General features: G+C 55.5%; 1 protein-coding gene and 2 long non-coding RNA genes across 9 annotated transcripts; 1 reads left to right on the forward strand and 2 right to left on the reverse strand.

The window, feature by feature from the left end:
* Nucleotides 1-6837: 6837 nt before the first annotated feature.
* Nucleotides 6838-7417, reverse strand: LOC123586546. Its single transcript, XR_006706870.1, has 2 exons — nucleotides 7375-7417; nucleotides 6838-7152 (listed from the first exon to the last, which is right to left on the reverse strand). It is a non-coding gene; the product is annotated as an uncharacterized LOC123586546 (long non-coding RNA).
* A 3432-nt stretch (nucleotides 7418-10849) lies between these two features.
* On the reverse strand, nucleotides 10850-16886 carry LOC123585371. Of its 5 annotated transcripts, none has more exons than XR_006706120.1 (3): nucleotides 15588-16886; nucleotides 14951-15027; nucleotides 10850-14489 (listed from the first exon to the last, which is right to left on the reverse strand). It is a non-coding gene; the product is annotated as an uncharacterized LOC123585371 (long non-coding RNA). The 5 variants fall into 5 exon arrangements; XR_006706124.1 differs by having other exon boundaries at nucleotides 10850-14077; nucleotides 14412-14461; nucleotides 14951-16886; XR_006706123.1 differs by having other exon boundaries at nucleotides 10850-14097; nucleotides 14412-14461; nucleotides 14951-16886.
* A 186-nt stretch (nucleotides 16887-17072) lies between these two features.
* Nucleotides 17073-20841, forward strand: LY6E (lymphocyte antigen 6 family member E). Of its 3 annotated transcripts, none has more exons than XM_045453440.1 (5): nucleotides 17088-17206; nucleotides 18259-18596; nucleotides 19055-19164; nucleotides 19592-19711; nucleotides 19849-20841. In XM_045453440.1, the coding sequence occupies exons 2-5, from the start codon at nucleotides 18556-18558 to the stop codon at nucleotides 20085-20087; spliced, it is 510 nt and encodes a 169-aa protein (XP_045309396.1). In that variant the 5' UTR covers nucleotides 17088-17206; nucleotides 18259-18555; the 3' UTR covers nucleotides 20088-20841. The 3 variants fall into 3 exon arrangements, with proteins under 3 accessions (XP_045309398.1, XP_045309396.1, XP_045309397.1); XM_045453441.1 differs by having other exon boundaries at nucleotides 17095-17206; nucleotides 19867-20841; XM_045453442.1 differs by lacking the exon at nucleotides 18259-18596 and having other exon boundaries at nucleotides 17073-17206.
* The last annotated feature ends 1098 nt before the right edge of the window (nucleotides 20842-21939 follow it).

Here is a 21939-nt window from a genome sequence, read left to right on the forward strand (position 1 = left end):
CGTCATCAGTGGGGCCATGTTGACCTTTGTGAACACTCACTCATGCCCGACAGCAAAACAGCCGTGTTGGGAAACGTAATTAAAACTAAAATCTTGGGGCGCCTGGGTGGCGCAGTCGGTTAAGCGTCCGACTTCAGCCAGGTCACGATCTCGCGGTCCGTGAGTTCGAGCCCCGCGTCGGGCTCTGGGCTGATGGCTCAGAGCCTGGAGCCTGTTTCCGATTCTGTGTCTCCCTCTCTCTCTGCCCCTCCCCCGTTCATGCTCTGTCTCTCTCTGTCCCAAAAATAAATAAACGTTGAAAAAAAAAAAAATTAAAAAAAAAAAAAACAAAAAAAACAAAAAAAAAAACTAAAATCTTGTGCCAAGGGGTAGCTGGCCTGCAGTCAGAGAAGCCTGCAACCCTTGATCGTGGGGGTCGTGAGTTGGAGCCCCACATTGGGTATACAGATTACTTAAATAAAATGTAATAAAGCAAAATAAAAGAAAACCTGCCAACCCAGAAAACAGTGCCATGTGAATTATGATGAGGGAGTGTAGGATTAGCTGAGGGAAAAATACAGGCTGCCCCCCCCACCCCGGTGGGATCGGTGGGATATTCCTCAGACACTCTTGGCCGCCCAAGAACAAAGGAAAGGGGCTTAAGTGCTTGCCATCGCGATGTGGGAAACTAAGGCAAATAAAAACTAAGTTCCCTTACTGACTACGGCCCATTGACAAGTCCTTGGAACAGGCAGAGTGGCCTCCCTCTAGGAGCTCAGCTGCCTCCATGATGACACTTTGCTGGGGCAAAAGGGAATCTTGGCTTAACATTGTCCCAACCTCGAGGACCCTGTAAGTCAACTTCCTTTATCTCTACTGCCCCAGGATATATGCTGGCAATCATACTCCAGGTTTATGGCCCCTGATAGACATCTGAAATGTCTCATGATTGAGGTTTTATGAAGCGGTAATAAATGGCATTGTCCTAGCCCCTCAAGGTCCTGGAAACCTTTCTTCCAAAATACCTTAGAGACTTACTCTATCCCTGACTCCCTCCCCACCTGAGGGTATATAATGAGTCACCTGTCACAACCCCAGGGCAGCTCTTCCTGCCCACGGGTCCTGTCCCCATGCTTTCATAAAACCACCTTTTTTGCACAAAATATGTCCTCAAGAATTCTTGATGACACAGAATTCTTTCTGGGTCATCAGCTCCAGACCACCCCATCACCCCCCTTAAAACTTCATCATATGCGCCCAACGTGGGGCAACGAGTCTTTTCATTTGGACTTTGACCTTTGGTGCAAACTCCTCGAGTATGCTTACTCTTTTCCTCCTTTACACTCATTGCAGCAGCTTTCTGAGGAGTATGGTCCTTTTGGAACACTTTCATGTTGATTGCTTAGGCTGCAATCCTTTAGCCCATGGTTATTCTACAGGGAGGAGAAAGGCTGCCTTTGGGCTGGAAGTTAGTACTCTGGCCAGAATGGTAATAAGACCCAGAAACTTGATGCCCTCTCTTTATTCTTGCCTTTATTTATTTAGTGCTTTTATTCGCTTAGATCATGATGGATTTCTGCCTTTACTGCTTTTGGTCAATGTCCCCTATTAACTACCACTTAAATTACAAAATTGGGTAATTCCCCCTTGTAAAACTTTTCTAGTGTTTTCCATGGGTTAAAAACAGCAGATCTTCAAGAAACTAAAGCATGGCTCCCACAGCATGCTCTTCAAAGACTAGGTAATCAGGACATGTTCTTTGAGGCACTGCCTTTTAGGGCACGGGCTTCAGGGTACAATATTTTGGTCCATACGCCAGGCACCCATCTGTAGTCTAGAATGCAATGGGGAAGCGGGGGGACCCTAGCATCCCTTCAGGGACCCTCAGTCAGCTGGTCGGTGGTCATAGTGGCTTTGTTCGAGGGACGCCTTGGGTCACTTTGACCCCAGGAAATTCTGACATATCCTGTCCATGGGATGCCACCCAAGAGTCGGGGGGGGGCGGTTTCAGGGGTAATGGACCTTCTTTCTCCTTTCTTTCTACTTTTCTCTCTAGGAGGAGCATGGGACCTTCTTCTCAGTCCCCAAGGACTCTCCCTTGGGATGCCTTTTTAACCCACTGGGAACAATTTGGATTGCAAAATTTAGGAAAGGACTGATTCCCTGTAACCCTGCATGGCCTTAGTAGGATCTAGCAGTTAGATCTCTTCTTCAGCAAACAGGGCAAATGGACAGAGGTATGAAGATCTGGACCTGAGGGTCTCTTGCAGAATGTGCCTAAGGACCAACCAGGTTAACAGACCCCCTTTAGACATATTGGATGTCCAAGTAAATCCAGGTCGTTGGAGGAAACACAGGCCATCCCAATAAAGGGAACACTGACTCTCTATTCTTACTCTTAATAGATGTGAGGACCTCTCCCTCATTCATCTCCTGGGTTAATGACTATGATAATTGGAGCCAACTGTGATTAGTCTACCTCAGGAAGGGGACTTTAAGGAATATTCCCAAGCCACCACTGAAACTCCATTTGTTTCGGGGAAGTTCCCTGTATTCTCTAGCCTGACATGGACTGTCTATTTCCACTTTGGCAGAACAAAAACCGTGGCATCTGTGCCTCTGACAGAGCTGACAAGGTTAGGACTGGGAAATTTTCCCTCTCTGCCTTCTGCTCGCCCTGCCCCTCTTCCTGTTTCTGCACCACCTTGGGTGTGGCCTGCATAATGGTTTCTTTACCATCCTCAGTGTCTCAGGTACCCCTGGCTCCTCCTCCCACCCTCAACATCAAGGAGCAAAGAGCACCCCTTGGACCGCCCACTTCAGATTTGCCCACCAGTGTCCCAGGCAAAAACAGACAATGGGGATCAGATTGTCTTTTAAGTGGACCCAAGTTGAACATATTTGTTTAAACTAATTTAAGTTTGCTGGTTTAGTTAAGATAGACCTATCTTTAGAGTTATCAGCATTAAATAGGAAACTTTTATTCTACCAAGGTTTACTAAAGGTCAAATAAGCTCATGTTATCTCTGTTGCAATTTGTTGGCAAAAAGATGACTTAAAATAATGGTTAATTTTGTCTCTCTCAAAGTTTTCATGGGTAATTGTTAAGATAGCTTTCAAAGTCTTTGGTAACCTGAAACTTTAAAATTTTGCTTTAAAGTTTGCATGACAAATGAGAGCAAATTCTTTGGACATCTAGGTCTTTTCCAAACCAAACGGAGTGCTAAAGCATGGATTACTAAACATAAGGTTTATCTGCTTTTGACTTATTGCAGAGAAACTAAGACTATTTGGGTCTATTGAAAAACATGCTTTGTGCTTAACTGATTCATGAATTTGCTATCTAACGAATTCTGGTGTAACAGTTTATGATTGGTTCCTAAGTTTTCCTTGGGGACTAAGGTTTCTAAGCTAAAATTCTGCTAAGTATACTTAAGACGGATGGAAATAAGGAAAGCAACCCTGTATGTAGGAAAGTAGGAGATGTGTAAGAAAGATAAAATGAATGGAAATACATTTTTTTTTGGTTGAAGGTTAAAGAAAATAATTTTGTCCTAAATGAGACTGGTTGCTTGAAGAGAAATGGCTTGGGACAAAATTTGAAGGCAAAGGAAAGTTGTAGAAGGTTCATGAAGGGAAATCTTTGGAAAGGAATTCTATGTGTGCTCAGGATGGTCTAAGGTTGAGAGGAATGGAATTTTAAAAGTACACTGGCCTAAGGTTGAAATTCAGCTTGTCTCTCTGTTCAAAAGACAAAGTTTTCTTGGACTGTTGATCTGCTCTTGATAAGACAATGTAAACAAAGGTTTTTTTTTTTTTTTTTTTTTTTTTTTGTCTTTTGTCTGCCAGGAAAACCAAAGCTTTAGGTTTCCTTTTTTTTTTTTTTTTTTTTTTTTAATTTTAGGTTTCCTTTTTATCAGGTCTTTGATTAGTTAAAGTTAAAACTTCTCAATGTTTAAGTAGCTAGGTTTTGCTAACAACATATAATGACACATATTTGCCTTTAAGATCTCTTATTGCCATGTTGGGTAAATAAATTAAGATTTTAATGATCTGTAACCCTATTTAGGATGTGCTTTACAACTTTCTAAGGTTTTAACAAACTTCCAAGATTTAAATTGTAAATGAAATTTTTTCGACCAATTAGGCATTGTATCTGGGGTGCTGAGTTACTGGGAAAAGCACCATTGTACAATGGTAAACCTTAGGTTGTATTGCATAGATAAATGCTGTAACTGCCCAAATATATATGCAATTCCTAAAGTTTTAAGGTTTTGGTATAAGGCCCTCACTTGATATTCTGATTATTGAAGTGTTATGTGTCACAGAAATAACTGAATTCCCTTGTCAATTGCATCATAATGAACTCTTATCAGATCTTTAACAATGTCCATTTCTGAGATTTTTGTCATTTATAATTGTTCTTATTCTCTCACAAAACATATTTCATCTTCAAGGAGATTCATGAAAAGGACTTTTTTTTTTTAGGACAAATACAGGTATTTGGCATCTTGAAGATTAGCACTAAAATGGGCAGAACTAAAAAGCTGCATTCAAATTAAACAAGAATTAGGAACATGGGACTAAATGAACTGAAGAAATTTATAGTTTTTTGACCCTTGTTTGAAATATTGCTGGTTCTCTAATGTTTGCTCTTCCAGATTAAGGAAACTTTCTCTTGGGGAGCCTGGGTGGCTCAGTTGATTGAGCATCAGACTTCGGTTCAGGTCATGATCCCGTGGTCTGTGAGTTTGAGCCCCACGTCAGGTTCTGTGCTGACAGCTCAGAGCCTGGAGCCTGCTTCCGATTCTGTGTCTCCCTCTCTCTCTGCCCCTCCCCTGCTCATGCTCTGTCTCTCTCTCTGTCAAAAATAAATAAAACATTTTAAAAATTAAAAAAAAAACTTTCTTTAAACTTTCTCTTAAGATATCTAAAAAATGTCATCAAATATTCACTTGTAAACTGAAGCGTTGAACTTTTCTCTCTGCCTAAACCCTCTGAAACTCAAAAACTCTCAGAGTATTCTTTCTTTCATGGCAATTACAATTGTTTGCATACGTTCAATAAGAATCTATTCTCCTTGTAACAGGACACCATTGGAAATGGTTATTTTCCAAGGAAATTGGTTATTTTACCAAGGCTTTGACTGGAATGTCATATATGAGAGTCATGCATAGACTCAGATATGACCATACAGCTCTAAGGATCTAAGGTTGACTTTGTGAAACATGGAGCCATAAAGCCCCTTGGAAATGTTGGCCTGATACCTGCTTACAGAGTTCCCAGCAACCTCACAAGGTGGGTAAAAAATGTCCCTTCCTGGCAGGTGCAGGGACTTCAGGATACATTGGGGACCTCATGGAGAGCAATTCGCCCAAGTCTACGGGTATTGCAGGACTGTCGATGGAAGTACTTGGCTTGGCTTCCGGCCTGGAGAGGGTACTAAAAGTTCAACCTGGAGATTCCTTATAAAAGGTTCCAGCAAAGCAAACTTGAAAAGATCCCTATGATCAATGACTATTCCTGCTGAGGTTATGCAAATCATTAGGCCAAGTTTGTTAAAACTGGACTTGTTTTGCAAACAAATTAGGCTTGATTTGGCTGTCTCTGGAAATGAGGTTTTTAGAGAGAAACGCTGTTTCAATAACACATCTTTATGGATGTTAAATTCCAGCTCTGATTGTCTTTAAATGTTTGCTGTTGGCCTAAACTAGACAGCTTGATGTAAACTTCAGAAAAATTGTCACAATATTTCATGTATAGAAAATCTTCTGTGCTTGTTATTCTGTGGGGGTAATAATAAGACCCCGTGGGCATAGGATTATTTAAACAACTGGAAAGTGGGATAGACTCCTGGAACAATCGTGTGCAAAGACTTTTCTCACTGTCGACCTATCAATAGATAAAGACTACAGTGCTTTATTATTCACTTGAGGCTGGGTTAATTCATAAATCTCTAAATAGGCAAACCATGTCCTCCCTAAACCTGATCTGACAGTTACTAGAAACCCATCCCTGGTTTATGTAAAGGATTAAAAGTCTAATACAGCAGCGGACTTAACTCCAAAATGAGAAGGCCCTTACTGGGTCATAGTATGTCCTCCCACTGCAGTAAGTTAGAGGGCCACTCTTCATGGGCTCCCGTATCTAAGTAAAGCCTGTGCCCCCTTCCCGAGAAGCCAATGAGCAGACTAATGTGCCTTCTTATTCTTTCAAGCCTGTGGAAGACCTCAAACTTCTCTTATGATGTTGTATCTTTCCTTTTCATTCTCCTCTCCCAGTTTGTACTAACAATTCCTTCTTACAATGGGCCATTCAAAAGGACCACCACAGGCATTTGAGTTACAAACCAGAAAGACCCATCTGATTCCTGCTGCCTGTTCTCACTCTCATCTGAGGAGGCTCCAAGCCAGACATCTAAAAATCTCACTGGCAGCACAGGGAGGCCCTGGGTTTGTAGTTTGCTCTAACTATTAACCTCTACTTTTCTTGTTTCTAAAAACAATACCTCTTATTAATGATCTGATTGCTTACTGAACAAAACAGAGTCTATAGGATGGCGATACAACGTCTGTTACATGGTGAAGGCCTTAAATGACTCTCAAGCTAACATTATAGTATTAAATACTAAAATAACTCAAATGCATGAAACGGTTCTACAAAATAGAATGGCATTAGATGTTCTAACTGCTGCACAACGTGGAACTTACACTCTCACAAAAACAAAGTGCTGTGTGTGCGCTCCAGACGACCACACAAATATTTCGGGATTTCTAACTGACCCGAATACTCAAAGTGATGTTTTACGCAATCCCTCTCTTTCCGTTGACGATTGGTTAAACTCTTGGACTGGGAGGATTCTTGTCAACTAGTAAAGAACTTTTATTCGAGCTAATCTTTCTAGTTATTCTAGTTATGTTTTGCTGTTTTCTCCCGTGTCCTTTTGCTTGGTGCAGAGATTCCATTGCTGCAATGGCTTCTCGATGACAGACGATCCTTACCCACAGAGATACCACCTTACTGTCCATGTTGGATTCAGCTGCCTCTGCTTTTCGTTGATTCCTTCATGCATTCCCCACCTGACCAATACTGACCCATGTAGGTAGGGACATCTCTACACCCCTTCTCAGCAGCAAGAAGCTACAGAAGATGAGACCTTCCACCTTCAGCAACCTGAAAGATTTAAGGGTCAAAATTGTTCAAGGGGATATGATGAGGGAGCATAGGGGGGTGTTGCTGAGGGCAAAATACAGGCTGGCACCTCCCACACTGCCCGGTGGGATCTGTGTGATATTCCTCAGACACTCCTGGCCGCCCAAGAACAAAGGAAAGGGGCTTAAGTGCTTGCCATGGCGATGTGGGAAACTAAGGCAAATAAAAACTAAGTTCCCTTACTGCCTACAGCCCATTGACAAGTCCTTGAAACAGCAGAGTGACCTGCCTCTAGGAGCTCAGCTGCCTCAATGATGACACTTTGCTGGGGACAAAAGGGAACATTGGCTTAACATTGTCCTGACCCCCTCCCACCCCCTCCAATCCCCCATCCTGTAAGTCTACTTTAACATATAAAAATTCCTTGGGAAACTTCCTTTGTCTCAACTGCCCCAGGATATATGCTGGCAATCATACTCCAAGCTTATGGCCCTGGATATGCATCTGAAACCTCGCGAGTGAGGTTTATGAAACAGTAATAAATGGTGTTTCCGTAGCAACGGTTAGCCCCTCAAGGTCCTGGAAACCTTGCTTCAAAAATACCTTAGAGACTCTATCCCTGATCCCCTCCCAACCTGAGGGTGTATAATGAGTTACTTGTCACAAGCCCAGTGCAGCTCTTCCTACCCACAGGTCCTGCCCCCATGCTTTAATAAAATCACCTTTTTTTGCACCAAGACGTCCTCAAGAATTCTTTCTTGGTCGTCGGCTACAGACCATTCCACCATCACCCCAAAACTTCATCAAATTACATTATTGAATCAGCACTGAACCGGAGTGTGGGTGCATGGGAGGGATGGCAAGGGCCCTGGCAACCTCACCTTTCACCCGCCACGCAGGGGCAGCCCCCTGGTTCTGAGTCTCCAGACGAAGGAGTAGGCCTGGGGGACGGCACCCACCATCGGCTCTCACAGCCCATCCTCAAGTCCCCTCTTGGAGAGACTGAAATGCATCTCCAAGGGGCAGCGAAAGAATTCACAAGGACAAGTTTTCTCAAGCGAATGCTGTAAGAGAGGGGAGGTGGGGAACCCTGTCCTTTGCTGCACCCGGTAGGGGGTGCACCCCCTTCCTCGGAGGGCAGACGAAGAGTCTACAGGTGAGCTGAGTCTTCTTACCTGGCTCCCCCTACAGGCACGTTCCGGTACTGCGGCTCATCCGCTCGTGCACGCGCGCGCGCGCGCACTCAGCGCAGGCTCGCCGCCCGCCCACGTGGTCCGGGCGCCCCCAGGCCTGGGCTCCTCTTCCTCTCCGGCTGTGTCTGCCCATCCTTGCCTCACCCCACCCCTCAGCTTCTCTTCCCTCCCCGCCCCCCCCCCCCCCCCCCCCCCCGCCCAAGAGGCCCCCACCGCCCGCCTCTTCCTGCCCCAGACCGCGAGTTGACCCCCGTCTGCCCATCTCCGGGTGGACCCGCGGACCCGAGTCAGCCGTCCCCCGGGCTCCGAGCTCCTGTACGAGGGGAGGCACTGCTGACACGGAGCCTGGGAGGCCCGAGGAGCGGGTCGCACCCGCAGGGCTCCTTTCCTGCAGCCCGCTCGCCATCTGCTCGCCGCCTGCTCTGCTCGAGGGCACAGGGGACCCCTCGGAGGGTCCCCAGGTGTGGGGGGCGCCTGTGGGACTCCAGGAGGCCACCCGCACTTCACAGCGGGGCCAGGCGCCGCTTCCACAGCTCAGGTCAAGTTCATCTGCACTGAACATTCCGTTTCTTTCACGAACGGAAATTAGTTACTTAGGCAACTCGATTTCCTCTAAGAAGGGCCTCATAAGCCTTCTGAAAGATAAGTGTCGTGAACTAGGGGCTTTTGTGGTGCCTTCCAGGCTGATGTGACATCAGTAATAGGGGCTTTTGATTAGATGTTTTTAAATACAAAAATAGAGTGGAGCGAGACAGAACTGGGTAGAATAGAAAATACCGAGTGCCCCGACACAGGAAGGATAGGAGGATTTATATATATATTGCAGATATATGTATAGGATTTGGGTCACGAATGTGGAAAGGTGTACTCACTAAGGCACCAGCCTCCTGGAGGGGTGGGGGAGGCTCGTGCCCCCCCCCCTCCCCGGGAAGGGGCAGGACTGCGGCCCAGCCTCCGCCAAGGCCTGAATCCCACCCCTGGCCCAGAGAGAATCCTCCCCGGGCCCAGACTGACGCCTGGCTCCGGGGGTGTCGGGGAACTCAACGACCCAAAGTCATGAGCTGTGTGAACGGCTCAAAGATCCTCGGGGACCCTGCCCCACACCCACCTGCTCCTCCACGGGCGCTCCCCAGCTGCCCTCCAGAGAGTCGCCCCTCTCCCAGGCCTCCCTCCTGCCCTCCCCGCACCGGGCCAGAAGGCTTTGCCCCCCTCCTCCCTGCTTCCTCCTCCCGTATCCTTCGTAGAGCCCCTGAGGACCCCTCTCCGGAACCTCTCACTCTCCCTTGGGGTCTGCTTCCGAAGCACCCAGATTGACAGCCCTCCTCACCCTTCCCTCCCCACTTCCCCTTCCCCCGCCTCTCCCTTCCCTTCCCTTCCCTCCCCTCCCCTCTCCTCCCCTTCCCTTCTTTTCCCTTCTGGCACAGGGAGTTGGCCTGAGGGGTGGAGGGCCGGTTGGTGGCAGGGTGTGAGAAGAGGGGCCGAGGCGGGACCTTTGGGCTTCCGGGAACCCGCCCTCTCTTGGCGGGTTGGACTCTATCCTTACCCCCTGGGCCGGGGGACAGCCCAGCTCACCTCCTTTCCCATTTGGTACGCCGCGGGGTGAGTTTTCTGCGTTTCCTCGCAGAAACTTGACAAATAGGCTAGTCTGCAAAAGGTAAGAGAGGCTTCCCGGGGCCCGCAGCCGCTGCCCTTGCCGGCTAAGCGTGGCTGCTGCCCAGGGGCACAAGGCGGATGGAGCTCTGGAGCCAGCTCGGGGGAAGACAGGGCACCGAAGGGCGCCGAAGCCAGGCCATCGCTGCCCAAGGAAGCCTCCTCTGATGGGCCACCCCGCTGGCTGTTTGTAGGGTCACGTTGAAGTCAAAGTCTGGAGCGAGGCTCTGTCTGTGTGAGAGGCACGTCCAGCCCCCCGCTGCCTGGGCTCCCAGGGACCACTGATGGCTGGTTCCTGCCCCTCAGCTGGGGTAGCAGCGGGTCAGTCCCGGCCTGCCAGCTGGAGTTGGACAAACTCAGAGCCACACACACTCTCCCACCTAAGTGGGCCCCTGGCACCCACCAGGCAGAGCTGCAGGGACCGCGGACAGGGTCCCACCCCCAGCCGGACTGCAGCCGGTCTCCCCCTGGAGGGCTCTTCCCAGCCCCCCAGGGCGCCTTGCCTACCTCAAAGCAGATTTCCTGTGAGAGGGGAGGCGCCCCAGTGATGGGCTTCTGTTGGGGCGGGGGTGAGTTCCAGGGCTGACGGCCAAGAAAGAACTCTTGAGACGTCTTCGGTGTAAAAAGATGATTTTATTAAAGCACGGGGGCGGGGGGGGGGCGAGAAGGGGCGCCTGGGTGGCTCAGTCCGTTGAGCGTCCGACTTCGGCTTAGGTCATGATCTCACCGTCCGTGAGTTTGAGCCCCGCGTCGGGCTCTGTGCGGACAGCTCGGAGCCTGGAGCCTGTTTCAGATTCTATGTCTCCCTCTGTCTCTGCCCCTTCCCTGCTCATGCTCTGTCTCTGTCTCAAAAATAAATAAAAACTTTTAAAAAATTAAAAAAATAAATAAATAAAGCACAGGGACGGGACCCGTAGGCAGGAAGAGCTGCACTGGGGTTGTGACAGGTGACTGATTATATACCCTCAGGTTGGGCCGGGGTTAGGGACAGAGTAAGTCTCCTTCAGATGTATATGAGGGGCCATAAGCGGGGAGGATGATTGCCAGCATATATCTTGGGGGGTAGAGATAAAGGAAGTTTCCAAAGGAGTTTTTATATGTTAAAGTAGACTTACAGGACCCTGGGGGGTCGGGATAAGATTGTCTTTTGCCCTGAGCAAAGTGTCATCATGGAAGCAGCCAGCTCCTATAGGAATGCCACTCTGCCTGTTTCAAGGACTTGTCGCTGGGCTGTAGGCAGTAAGGGAACTTACTTTTTTCTTTTGACTTTGTTTCCCATACCACAAACACTCAAGTTGGGGAGATCCGCTGGGCCAGCCTGAAGGGTCCTGACCGGGGCCCAGGGCAGGGACAGCAGGGAAAGGATGAAGCTGGCTTGTCCCCAGACCATGTGAGTGAATCCACAGAGTGTCCAGGAAAATGGAGACCCAGCTGGACCAGACCGACCACAGCCTTCGGCAGGGAAACAGGGAGGGGTCAGGGAAAGGGAAGGGGCCCCGGGGGGGAAGGGAGAGGCAAGGGAAAGGGTGGGGGTGGGGGCTGAGGGAGGGGGCGGTGCTGGAGGTGGTCCCTCTGGGCAGGGCCTTCCTGGAGGTGGGGAGGGGAGGAAGGCTCCCGGGTTCTGCAGGGCTCCCCTGGGGCTGGGAGAACAGGCAGGCGGAGGGAGGGGGAAGCTGGCTAGAAGGGGGGCAGTATGGGGGGCGGGCAGTCCTCTGGGCCAATGTTCTGACCCATGCTGATGACCCCCTGTGACCCTGGCTCCCGTCTAGCACCGGGGACTGGGATACGGCCCTAAGGCTGGTGACAGAGGGAGCCTCCCAAGGCCACCCCCCTTGTGCGGGAGGCCCCCACCAGGGGCTACGCAACACCACTGGAGGGCCCAGAACTTGGTGGGACGAGGGGTGTGGCTGATCACTGCCTAGTTGAGACCAGGCCAGGACCTTTTAAAGCCAAATAGGCAGTAATGTCTTTCCAGGTACGCTCGGGCGGGGAGCTCCCCAGGCATTGCTGTAAGGGAGGCCCCTGCCCTCCGTGTCTCCATCAACCGTCAGCAAATATCAGCCTCCAGGTCCCCAGCCCCCGTGGGCCTCTCAGACCCCAGCTTCTCCATCGGCCACTGCCCTATGTCCTTAACTTGGAGAAATTAAAAGATAAAAGAAAGTTTTCACTCTGAAGATCCTTAACTTGTCCTGGGACAGCCATCATCTAGGTGAGGGGTCTTCTCGGTGCTCTGTGACAAACCCTGCGACTGATTCCCACGCGCCGTCCGAGAGCCCTTCTGAGTCTGCTGACAGTGCAGCAGGCACAGTCACAGAGGCTCCACCCAGCTGGCCACAAGGCCATTTGAGGAGGGTCTTGGCCTGTGCCTCCAGGAAGTCTGCAGTCTTGTGTGTGAAGCAGCCGCGGACTGTGGCCCCAGCACCCCTGCCTGCAGCGCTCCCTCCTGCCAACCCCCCCACCCCCGCAGTGCTATTCTTGCAAACATCACACTTCTAAATTCTAGGTGTGACTTTCTACCCACAGCACCAGCTTTCAAGCTGTGTTTGCATTCAAATGTGCTCGTCTGGGTATTCACTGAGCACCTAGTACTTCCCAGGCAGTACTGGATGTCAGGGGGGAGCGGCAGGGACCACCCCGGCAGGAGGGGAGAGAGCGCCCCGATATGGGCACTTGAGCAGAGAAGCAAGGGTGCAGGCCAAGGAGGCCTGGAGCAGACTTCCTGTTCCGGGACTGGGAACAGATGTGCAAAGGCACTGAGGTGGGAGCCTGTGGTTGGAGCAGATGCTCTGAAATCACAGTAGCGCTTTGGACTCCGAGACAAGTGGGAGCCAGCCTGAGAGGGGTGTGTGAGGCTCCACTGGGAGATGCGGAGCTGGGCCCCCAGAGATAAGGCAGGGGTACAGAGCCACACAGCAGTTGCCGGTCCCTTGGGCTGCTCTCCTCACGTGCTGAGGCCCCACTGCCACACGTGGCCTTGCCTCCGACCCAGCTAGAGCCCCAGAGTGGTAGAGGCCTGCAGGGCCCAGCCCAAGACCTCCGTGGCTGGCTCCCGGCCCGGGTTCTGCCCCTACATGAGACAAGGTGGCAGGAAGGGGGTGCAGGGCTTGCACACTTTCCCACGGGACCCCTAAGCAGGGACCTGAGCAGTAGGAGTCCCCAGGCCCCGGGGCAGGGTGGGCAGCTCCAGGTGGGAGCACGGGGCCACTGAGAGGCTGATGCTGGGGCCCAAGGAGGCCAACAGCACCCGCCAGCAGCCTCGGAACAGCACCCGCAGACAGACAGCCGTGGCCGCCCGACACACCCGGGGGCGGGGGATGGGTGCTTCCCTCTTCCAATGAGATGGCAGAATGCTGGAAAATGGCACCTCTTATGCTCTCTGCACCCCACAGCCACCTCTGCAGACTCAGCACCCCAAGCCAGGTTCCTGTTAGCTCAGGTCCCAAGAGTGGCCCTATGGATACCTCTGGTGAGGGCAGCGGGCACCATTCCTTCCCAGTTCAGGACGCCGCCTTCCTCGGCCAGGGACCCAACCGGGACCTGCCTAACCACGCTCACACTTGGGTGCAGACCCTGGACAGGACGGGAGACATACAGCAGCAAATATGCGCGCCCCCCCGCCCCCAACTCAAAGGGCTCATAACTCAAGCCTCAGCAGTCCTGGCCAGGAGAAAACTCCCCCGAGAGCACGTAGGAAAGGTTCACATACACCCTGGGAGAGGCACAACACCCGCTGCTCCTGCCTGCTGGCCTTCCTACTCCCCTACCCAGCTGGGGGATGCCACCTTCCCAGGGCACCGACCAAGCTTCCGTCAGCAGCGGTGACCAGAGGCCTCCAAAGGACTCACCAGTGCCGGCCTTCCTTCTCTCTGGGCTCAGCCAGGGACTTCGGGAACCAAGGCTGGAAAACTAAATGTGCCTGACTGCGGGAGGGCTGGGTCACTTGCGTGGACGCCACTCTGTCCTGGAGCATCTGGGCCTCTGTGCTGTGTGGACTCTCCCACCTCTTCACTCGGTCATTCCTTCAGGGGTCCAACCCGGCCAGTGTGGGGACCCTGGAGCCGGCAGGCCTGTGGTGGGGTGCTGGATGCCGGGGCCAGGCACAGCTGCAGTGGGGACCCGGGCCCTTTGCAGGGTGAGAAGGCACCAGCTCACAGGGAGTGCCCATGCAGGGGGCCATTTCGCCAGGGCTGCACCCACCTCCCTCTACCATTGGGCCCTCCTCAGGACAGCGTCTGCCCAATCAGAGGTGAGGCGAACTAGGACAGGGAAAGAAAAAGCAGTCTGTGCTGGGTTTGGGTGTGGGGTAGGGGAGAGGAAGCTGACCCAGGAAACGCACAGTTAGTTTGCAAACTCAAAGTTCTTGACAAGCCCAAGAAAGGGAAGCAGAGGCAGGGGAGTCACAGGCACAGCCAGACCCTCAGGCAGGTGGATACACACCCGACCGCTCCGGTGGGTGTCCAGTGTACACAAAGCAGGCTCCCACAGTTCTGGATTGAAGGAGGGAGTGTGAGCAGCCTGCCACGGGGAGGGGGGTGGGCAGGCCTATTAGAGGAACCCTCCTGCCATCACTTTGAGCCCAAGGAACCCCTCTGGCCGGTAGCTCCCGGGTATGCCAAGCCCCTGGATGCGGGGTCTTCTTCAGGAGGAATGGGTTCCAGGGCACGGCCACGACACCCACCTGTTCAGACTTGCCCAACTGACTACACAGAGAGCAAGCTTGGAGGGAGCCAGCCTGGCCTTCCCACCCCGGTTTCCCAAAGGACCCCACAGATTATATCATCCGGCATTGCACAAACCCCCTGGCTTGGCCACGTGTGTTCAGATTTGAGTCTGGCATTTTTCAAAGGACATTGGAGTCTCCTGGCTGACGTGTGGCAGTGACCTTGGGGACATTTTGTGAGTCGGTTGTTCACACAAGAGCCCTCTGAATCACAGGGTCCTGTCTCAAGGCAGAGCCTACTTTTGCTTTCACTCACCATGGGTGAGCACCCGCCATGGGCCAGAGGTGGCCTGGGTGCTGGGCACACGGATTCCCCTGTCCTCAAGGGCTGACCTGCTGGAGGGAATCAACAAGGAAGATGGGCAGGGCCAAGATAACATGTATGCCTCTTGTGGGGACCGAGATTCATCCAGTTCCCTTCCAGGAAGGTGGGAACGGGCCACCTTTGAAGTGCCAAAGGAACTTCACACTCCCCCTTCCAGGATAAGCCCAAAGCTGAGACTAAGACACCAGCAAGGTGCTGCACGGGGAAAGGATGAGAAAGTGCCACCAAGGCCCCCATCCTGCCCTCCAGAGGTCAGATCCAGAAGAGGAACCTACTGCATGTCCCTGGGGAACATGGAACCCCACAGATGCCACCACTCCTTGGCTGGGGACATTTTGTGACACACACAGAGCCCCACCTTCAGCCTCCAAGGAAAAGAGCCCCCAAAGTCTTCCCAAATTGATCTCTCCCACGTCATCTGGATGTTACAGAAAACCAGGCAAGGTCTGACCCTGATCCTGACACTGTGAAGACAAACACACACGCGCACACACACACACACACACTTACATGCATACTCATACACACCAGCCACACATCCACTCATACCCCTGCCCTGCACACTCACATGGTGCCTAATGCACCCCCAGACCTTTCCCGCGTGTCCGGTGCCATTATAGGGTCCCTATTCCCATCCAGCTCCACCCCAGCCACTCTGCCATTCTGTCTCAGCTCCCTCCTCCTCCCCTCCCCCTCCCCTCAGCTCCTTCCCCTCCCCTCCCCAACTATAAAGTTAAGAAGCCTCTTCCTCTGGGGCCCTCCTCCACTGTCACCCAGGTGCCACCGAGAAAGGCTGAGAGACAAGGCCAGGTGCCATAGCTCCCCACCGGAAGTGTGTTGTGACTGTGTGAAGTATATTTCAAAAACAAGAAAGTGGCAGAGACTCAGCAAACTGCAGGTCTCTACAAGGAGAGGAATAAACCGGCAAAGGGAGGAGGCGAGGAGGGCCAGGCAGCCCTGGCCTGTGGGCAAAACACAGCGTCTTCAGCTCCCCGTGGGCTGTGCGTGGTCTCCCTCCCTGGCCAATGACAGGCAGGATGCAGGGACACGGCGGGGGGCGGGGGGGGGGTGCTGCCCAGAGCGGGTGGTGCAGGTCCAGCCAGGGACTATCTACTGAGAGGACCCATGAAAGGCTTTGCCATCAGGCTAAGGATGCTGGCTTTGTTCTAACGGCCCCCTAGGCTCTGGCCCGGAGGTCAGATCAGGCTGGCTTTGGGAACGGACCCCCCCCCCACCCCCGTCCCACCCCCGCTGCAGAGTGAGCTGGGGGCCTGAGAGCATCCTGGCGGAGTGTCTTGGCCCAGTGGCGCAGCCACATAAGAAGCGGCCCTGCGCCCAGAGGAAAAAGGGGTCCAGAACGAGCAAAGATGGACCCGTCGCCGGGGATCCCTGTGGCCCGCCACCACTGCCCCCCTCCGACCTCCCTCCCCCACCCACGGGAGAGCTCACGGCTCAGCCCCGAGGCGAGGCCGGGAGCCGAGGACCACAGGCAGCCCGGAGCAGAGGGCGCGACGTGCCAGGGGCAAGGTCCCTGCCTCCTCGCCGCCCTCAGCCGGCCCCAGGGTCGGAAACGCTCCCACCGCACTGGGCAGAAGCGACACGAGCCTTCCCGGAGAGGGGCCGCCCCCGCCCACACACGCTCGCGGAGCGTCGCCCGGCTGCCCCGCGATGTCCAGCGGCCTGCGTCCAGCGGGCCAGCGACACCTCCCTGGGCCAGGGCTCGGAGTCCGGGTGGGGGCGCGCCAGCCCCGCCCGGTTGCGGGAGCTCTGACTCTGCCGCTGCGCGCGCGTCCCCCGCCCCTCCCGCAAGCACGCCGACCCCGACCAGCCTCCGCGCCCACCCCCAGCCGGCGGGAACGCCGACCGCGCCCCCCGCGCGCCGACCGAGCTCCCCACGCCCGCACGAGCGCCGGCCCCGCCCCCGCCCCCGCCCCCGCCCCCGCCCCGCCCACTGAAACGCCGACTCCGCCCCCCGCGCGCCCCCAGCCCGCCGGAAAGATAACTCCGCCCCCCGCCCGAAGGAGCGGCGACTCCGCCCCCTGCCCGCCCCTGCGCCCCCCGCCCGCCGGAGCGCCGACTCCGCCCGCCGTTCCCCGCCCGCTCGGCTGCCGGGAGTCCGGGAGTGTCGTGCGATTGGGCGCCAGGCTCGGGCAGCTCGGCGAGGCCGTGGACCTGCGTCTGCCCCGCGTGAGTCGGCGGGGCCCGGATCCCGGCGGGGAAGCAGGGATGACCCCTTCGGCGCCCGGCAGGGCGTAGGGGGAGCGAGCAGGGTGCCGGGGGAGACGCCGGAGGGTCCGGGGGAGGCCGGGAGTCGGGGCTTAGGGGTGGGCCCAGTGCCAGGGGGCTGAGCCTCCACTCCCCTCCCCCAGTCCTCCCGAATATCCCCCGAGATCCGGGCTGGAGCGGGCGCACACCGCCACCCGGCGCCCTTCCTGGCTGGGTGACCCAGAGCTGCGCGGGCATAGGGCCCGTCACCCAGCTCCAGGTTCCCCACCATCGCTCCCGAGGGGACTGGGGAGGGGCAGCCTTCCTGACTTGGGAAGGGGGCTGGGATCTTGGCGGGCCGGTGGGATGGGGAGAATGCACTGGCCTCCCCGGGGGGACCCCTGGAACTGGAGCCTACCCAGGGGAGGCGTGAAAGCTTCTTGTCTGCCAAAGATTATGCAAGCGTGTGAGGTGCCCGGGAGCCTCCGCCCCCCACGCTGATCCACCTGACCCCTTCCTGTCGCTGGGGGCGAGGACTAGCTCTTACTTCTCTGCTGGCCCCCAGTCACGGGATGCCTGGCTTTGTCAGAAATCAGCCCATGAGCCTGGGGGAGGCTGTCTGGGTCCCAGATGGCGCTGTCCCAGAAGCCCACTGGTCACTCTGAGGGCTCCTTTTGCTGGACCCTGCTGGTGTCCATCCACTCCAGCCAGTGCCTGGACTCAGCCCAGTGGGGCCTGTTTGATTGGGTGCCTGGCAGTGGACAGTGGGGACGGTGGCCAGGCATTCCAGAGCTTCCTCGAGAACAGCTCAGGGCTTCTCCATGCCCAAACCCTACTTTATAGAAGAGGAAACGAGGGAGGCTCCTTCCTCCCTGAACTGTCTGGATCTGGGGTCAAGCCCCCGCTGGGCATGACACCGTTTCTGGGCATTTGCAGCTCCTGTCCCTGACCCCAAGATGTCAGCCCAGACCCAGGACTAGGCTGGGGGGAGGGGGGTGGTGCTATTCTCTCTCTGATATTCTCCTTCCTCCCAGTGCCTGGGAACCAGCTCCCAGGCCTAGAATGCCCATCCCCCGCCCATGGCTGTCCCCAGCAGAAGGCACCAGGCAGCTCCTCCCACACCATGCCTCCTGCAGTACGGAGAGCCAGAACGCCAGCTGGTCACCTTCCGAGTGCTTTCTCCACCCACTGCCGCTGGTCCCTGCCCACAAGAGGGTCCTGGTGTAGGCACCGGGCAGCCCCCACAGACTCCTGAGCCTGTTTTTTGGGCACAGAATGGGGGAAGAGCAGACACTCGTGGGCTCGCACTTTAGCACTGAATAACACACAGAATGGAAAGCACCCCGCGCCCTCAGCACAGAAGCGGCTGGAGGTGGGGGCTCAGCTAAGTGTGCCTCGTGCACCCACCCAGCCCCTGAGACCCCGTGTCAGGAATGGAGCTGGCTCATGGAAGGTTCTGGATGCAGCCTGGCTAATATCGCTGGTCACTATGTCCTCTCCCCCAGGACCACGACCAGGGGGCCACTCTTTTGGCCTCCCTTTCTGTTTGGTCCTGAGACTAATGAGCTCCCTCAGCTGGCCCCATTCGCAAGCAGGCTTGGGGGGGGGTCCCAACCAGGAGGACTGTGCACCGAGTGAGGGGTGGGTCAGGAGTGGAACAGAAAGACCCCTTGTGTGCTGGCTCTGCTGCTGGAAGCTGGCAGCCCCCCCTCCCCCCCGCCATCTGCACAATGGGGGCAGCCTGGCTCCAGGGCCAGGGGCTCTGGCTCCACTGGGAGGAGGGAGGCGTGGGGCACGCAGCCCGGGTCCTCCAACCAGATGTCTCTCCAGGCAGGGCCACTTTCTTTGCCTTTGTGAGACCCCAGACAGGACACCTGTCTTCTCCAGTATGAAGGTCTTCCTGCCGGTGCTGCTGGCTGCCCTTCTGGGTGTGGAGCAAGGTGAGATGCCCTTGGGGCCCCAGGCCTGTGGGTGAGCTGGGCCTTCCTCCCGGACTCTCTCTCCACCTTCTCTCCTGAGCAGTGCCCAGGGGTCCTTCAGGCCAGTTCCCGTGGGACCTGTTCTAGGAGGCCTAGCGGGGCCCCTCCCCCAGCAAAGCGGGGGGTCAGGCTTCCTGCTCCCCCTGGAGGCCTGGGTTCTGCCCCCAACACACTTATCACTGTGCACTGGGGTGGCCCTGGAGTCCCTTCAGGATCGGGGTCCCCAGTCATTCATTGTCTTTTTGGGTCTCCACCAGAGTCTGGAATGTGATAATTGCTCTGTTAGCATCTGCAAATGATTGGGTGTTGGTGTTGGCTCAGGACTGGAAGGGAAGGTTCCCCGGCTTGAGACAGGTGTCACCTACAGCATGCCCCCCTTCTTCTGCAGCTCACTCCCTGGTGTGCTTCTCTTGCACGAATCAGAACAGTAATTTCTACTGCCTAAAACCAACCATCTGCTCGGACTCGGACAACTACTGCGTGACCGTATCTGCCTCCGCCGGCATCGGTGAGTGCCGGTACCTGCCTCTGCCGGGCTCTGGGCATCGGTGAGCCCTGGTGCCTGCCTCCGCCGGTATCCGTGAGTGCCAGCGGCCGGCCTCTCCCCGCTTCCTGGGCCTTTGCCCTCTGTCCTTACCCTCACAGCCTTGTCTTCCCGCCTAGGGAACCTGGTGGACTTCGGCCATACCCTGAACAAGGGCTGCTCCCCGATCTGCCCCAGCCCCAGCATCAACCTCGGCGTGGCGTCTGTGGGCACCTATTGCTGCCAGAATTTCCTGTGCAACATCAGCACAGCCGGCGGGGGGCTGAGGGCCAGTGGCACCGTGTTGGGCCTCGGGCTCCTGCTCAGTCTGCTGTCCGCCCTGCAGCGGCTTGGGCCCTGACCGCCGGGGCCCTACAGCCGGCCCAGACTCCCCCAGCTCAGGAAGGAAGGCCCGGCCCCTCTTCCTTTGACTCGTCACCCTGCTTGATCCCAGTTCTCCCAGCCCTCCCCACCCTCGGTCCCCCCACTGGTCAGGCCCCCGGGCCTGCACCTGCCCTAAGAGGGGCCGGCTGCCCTCACTTCTCAGGCAGTGACGTGACCTTCCTCGGGGAACCTGGGAAGGGATGAGGGCTGGAGCCTGAGGGTCCCAGAGTCAGAACTGAGTCCTGGGGACACTCTAGGAGGCACACGTAAGCCCCAGGCCCTGCCCCGTCCAGGCTGTGTCTGCCCCCAGGTGGTGTGGAAGATGTGCTCTCTGCCACTGTGTCCCAGAAGGGCAAGTGTGCTGTTGCCACAGGTGACTGTGTAAACTCAGCTGTGTGGACGCATGTGACGGGTGCCCCTGTGGTGTGTGTGCGAGTATGTGGCCGTGTCCGGGCCCGTGTGTGTGCGGGATAAGTGCCAGGGGTCCGGCATTAGCAGCCGCCGAGCTCCCCGAGTCCACACCAGAACTTCTTTTCTCTGGCATTTCTACGCCCCACTTTAAGGGTAGCCTTTTGGAAGACGGGGTTCCAGTGTGTCTGGACTTGACTGCTGGACCCAGGAATCGGTTCCCACCCCCAACTCCAGTCGCGGCCCCCACCCCCTCCCTCCACCCCATACTGGAGTCTGCCTGCTGCCTCGGTGCCTCAAATAAACGCGTGTTCCCAACCCTTCCTGCCCTGGGTGTGACAGCCTGTGGCTGCTTGTCTGGGAGTCCCCCTCCCAGCAGGGTCCTAGTGTGGGGGCTCCCTGCCGGACGGCGCCTCCCTGAGGTGCACGGCAGGGAGAGGGCTCTCCCAAGTTCACAGCTGGCTGCCCTCCAGGCTGAGAAGGGAACGTCCACCCCACGTCCTCCACTTCTTCCTGTGCTGGGCGAGGCAGGGCCGTGTGGGAAGTTCATCCTCGGGCGGGACAGGTAGGGACAGGTCAGGACAGGAAGCAGGGAGGGAGGTCAGTCTCCTTCTGGGAGGAAGGCAGCACCCTCCAGAGGGAGGAACGGGTCTGGACAGGGAAGGTGAGGGCCTGTAGGAGCAGGCACGTGGGGTGGGCACCGGCACCTGGGTCTCTGGGGCTTGGGGATGGGATACCAGGGCTGGTCGGGTCGAGGTGGGCACAGGAGAACCTGGCTGGGCAGGCAGGGGCCTGGTGAGTGGGTGAGCAAGACACCTGTTCCTGAAGCCCCTGGCCATCCCTGCCCCGTGCTCACTTACCCTCTGCCGGCCATGTGTTTGGGGTCTGCGGGGTCTGCTCCTGGGGAAGGGTCTATGGTCACCCCCTGGGGCTTCTTTGATGGGGCTGGGGAGGGGGGTGGCTGGCGAGGAAATAAGGACGAAGGTGCCTTGAAGCCAGGTCAGGACGCCCCTGAGAGGCAGGTCAGAGTCCGCTCGATGTGACAGGCCGGGTCTGAGGACCCAGAGGGGCCCTGAGGGACCAGCTGAGAGGGTCCTAGGTTTCATGCAGGATGGAAATCAAACGGGAGCCGAGCCGGGAGGAACTGAGGGATGGAGTGGCCGGGGGCTCAGGGACTCGGGAAGGAGAGGGAGTCGCCTCGTCACGGGGAGTCAAGGGTTCGTATTGGAAAGGGGTCCAGGGTGTGTGTTCCTTCAGGGATCCAGGGTCGAGTCCCATCAGAGGCCAGTATCAGGTGAGCGACGGGTGTTATTGCAAGAGTTCTGACGGTGGGGGTATTGACGGCTGGTGTCAGCCCAGGTTTGTTCCAAGCTGATGTCCTAGAATGTGTTTGGGATCCTGTTCTTTCAGACGCTTTCAGG

Source organism: Leopardus geoffroyi, chromosome C3, assembly GCF_018350155.1.
Source record: "Leopardus geoffroyi isolate Oge1 chromosome C3, O.geoffroyi_Oge1_pat1.0, whole genome shotgun sequence".
NCBI lineage: Eukaryota > Metazoa > Chordata > Mammalia > Carnivora > Felidae > Leopardus > Leopardus geoffroyi.

What these genes read in the sequence shown, in the direction of transcription:
- LY6E (XM_045453440.1), top strand. Translation starts at nt 18,556, where the DNA reads ATGGAAAGCACCCCGCGCCCTCAGCACAGAAGCGGCTGGAG. An exon ending in CAGCACAGAAGCGGCTGGAG is followed by an intron (nt 18,597 to 19,054) that starts GTGGGGGCTCAG and finishes ATGTCTCTCCAG; the next exon opens with GCAGGGCCACTTTCTTTGCC. An exon ending in CCTTCTGGGTGTGGAGCAAG is followed by an intron (nt 19,165 to 19,591) that starts GTGAGATGCCCT and finishes CTTCTTCTGCAG; the next exon opens with CTCACTCCCTGGTGTGCTTC.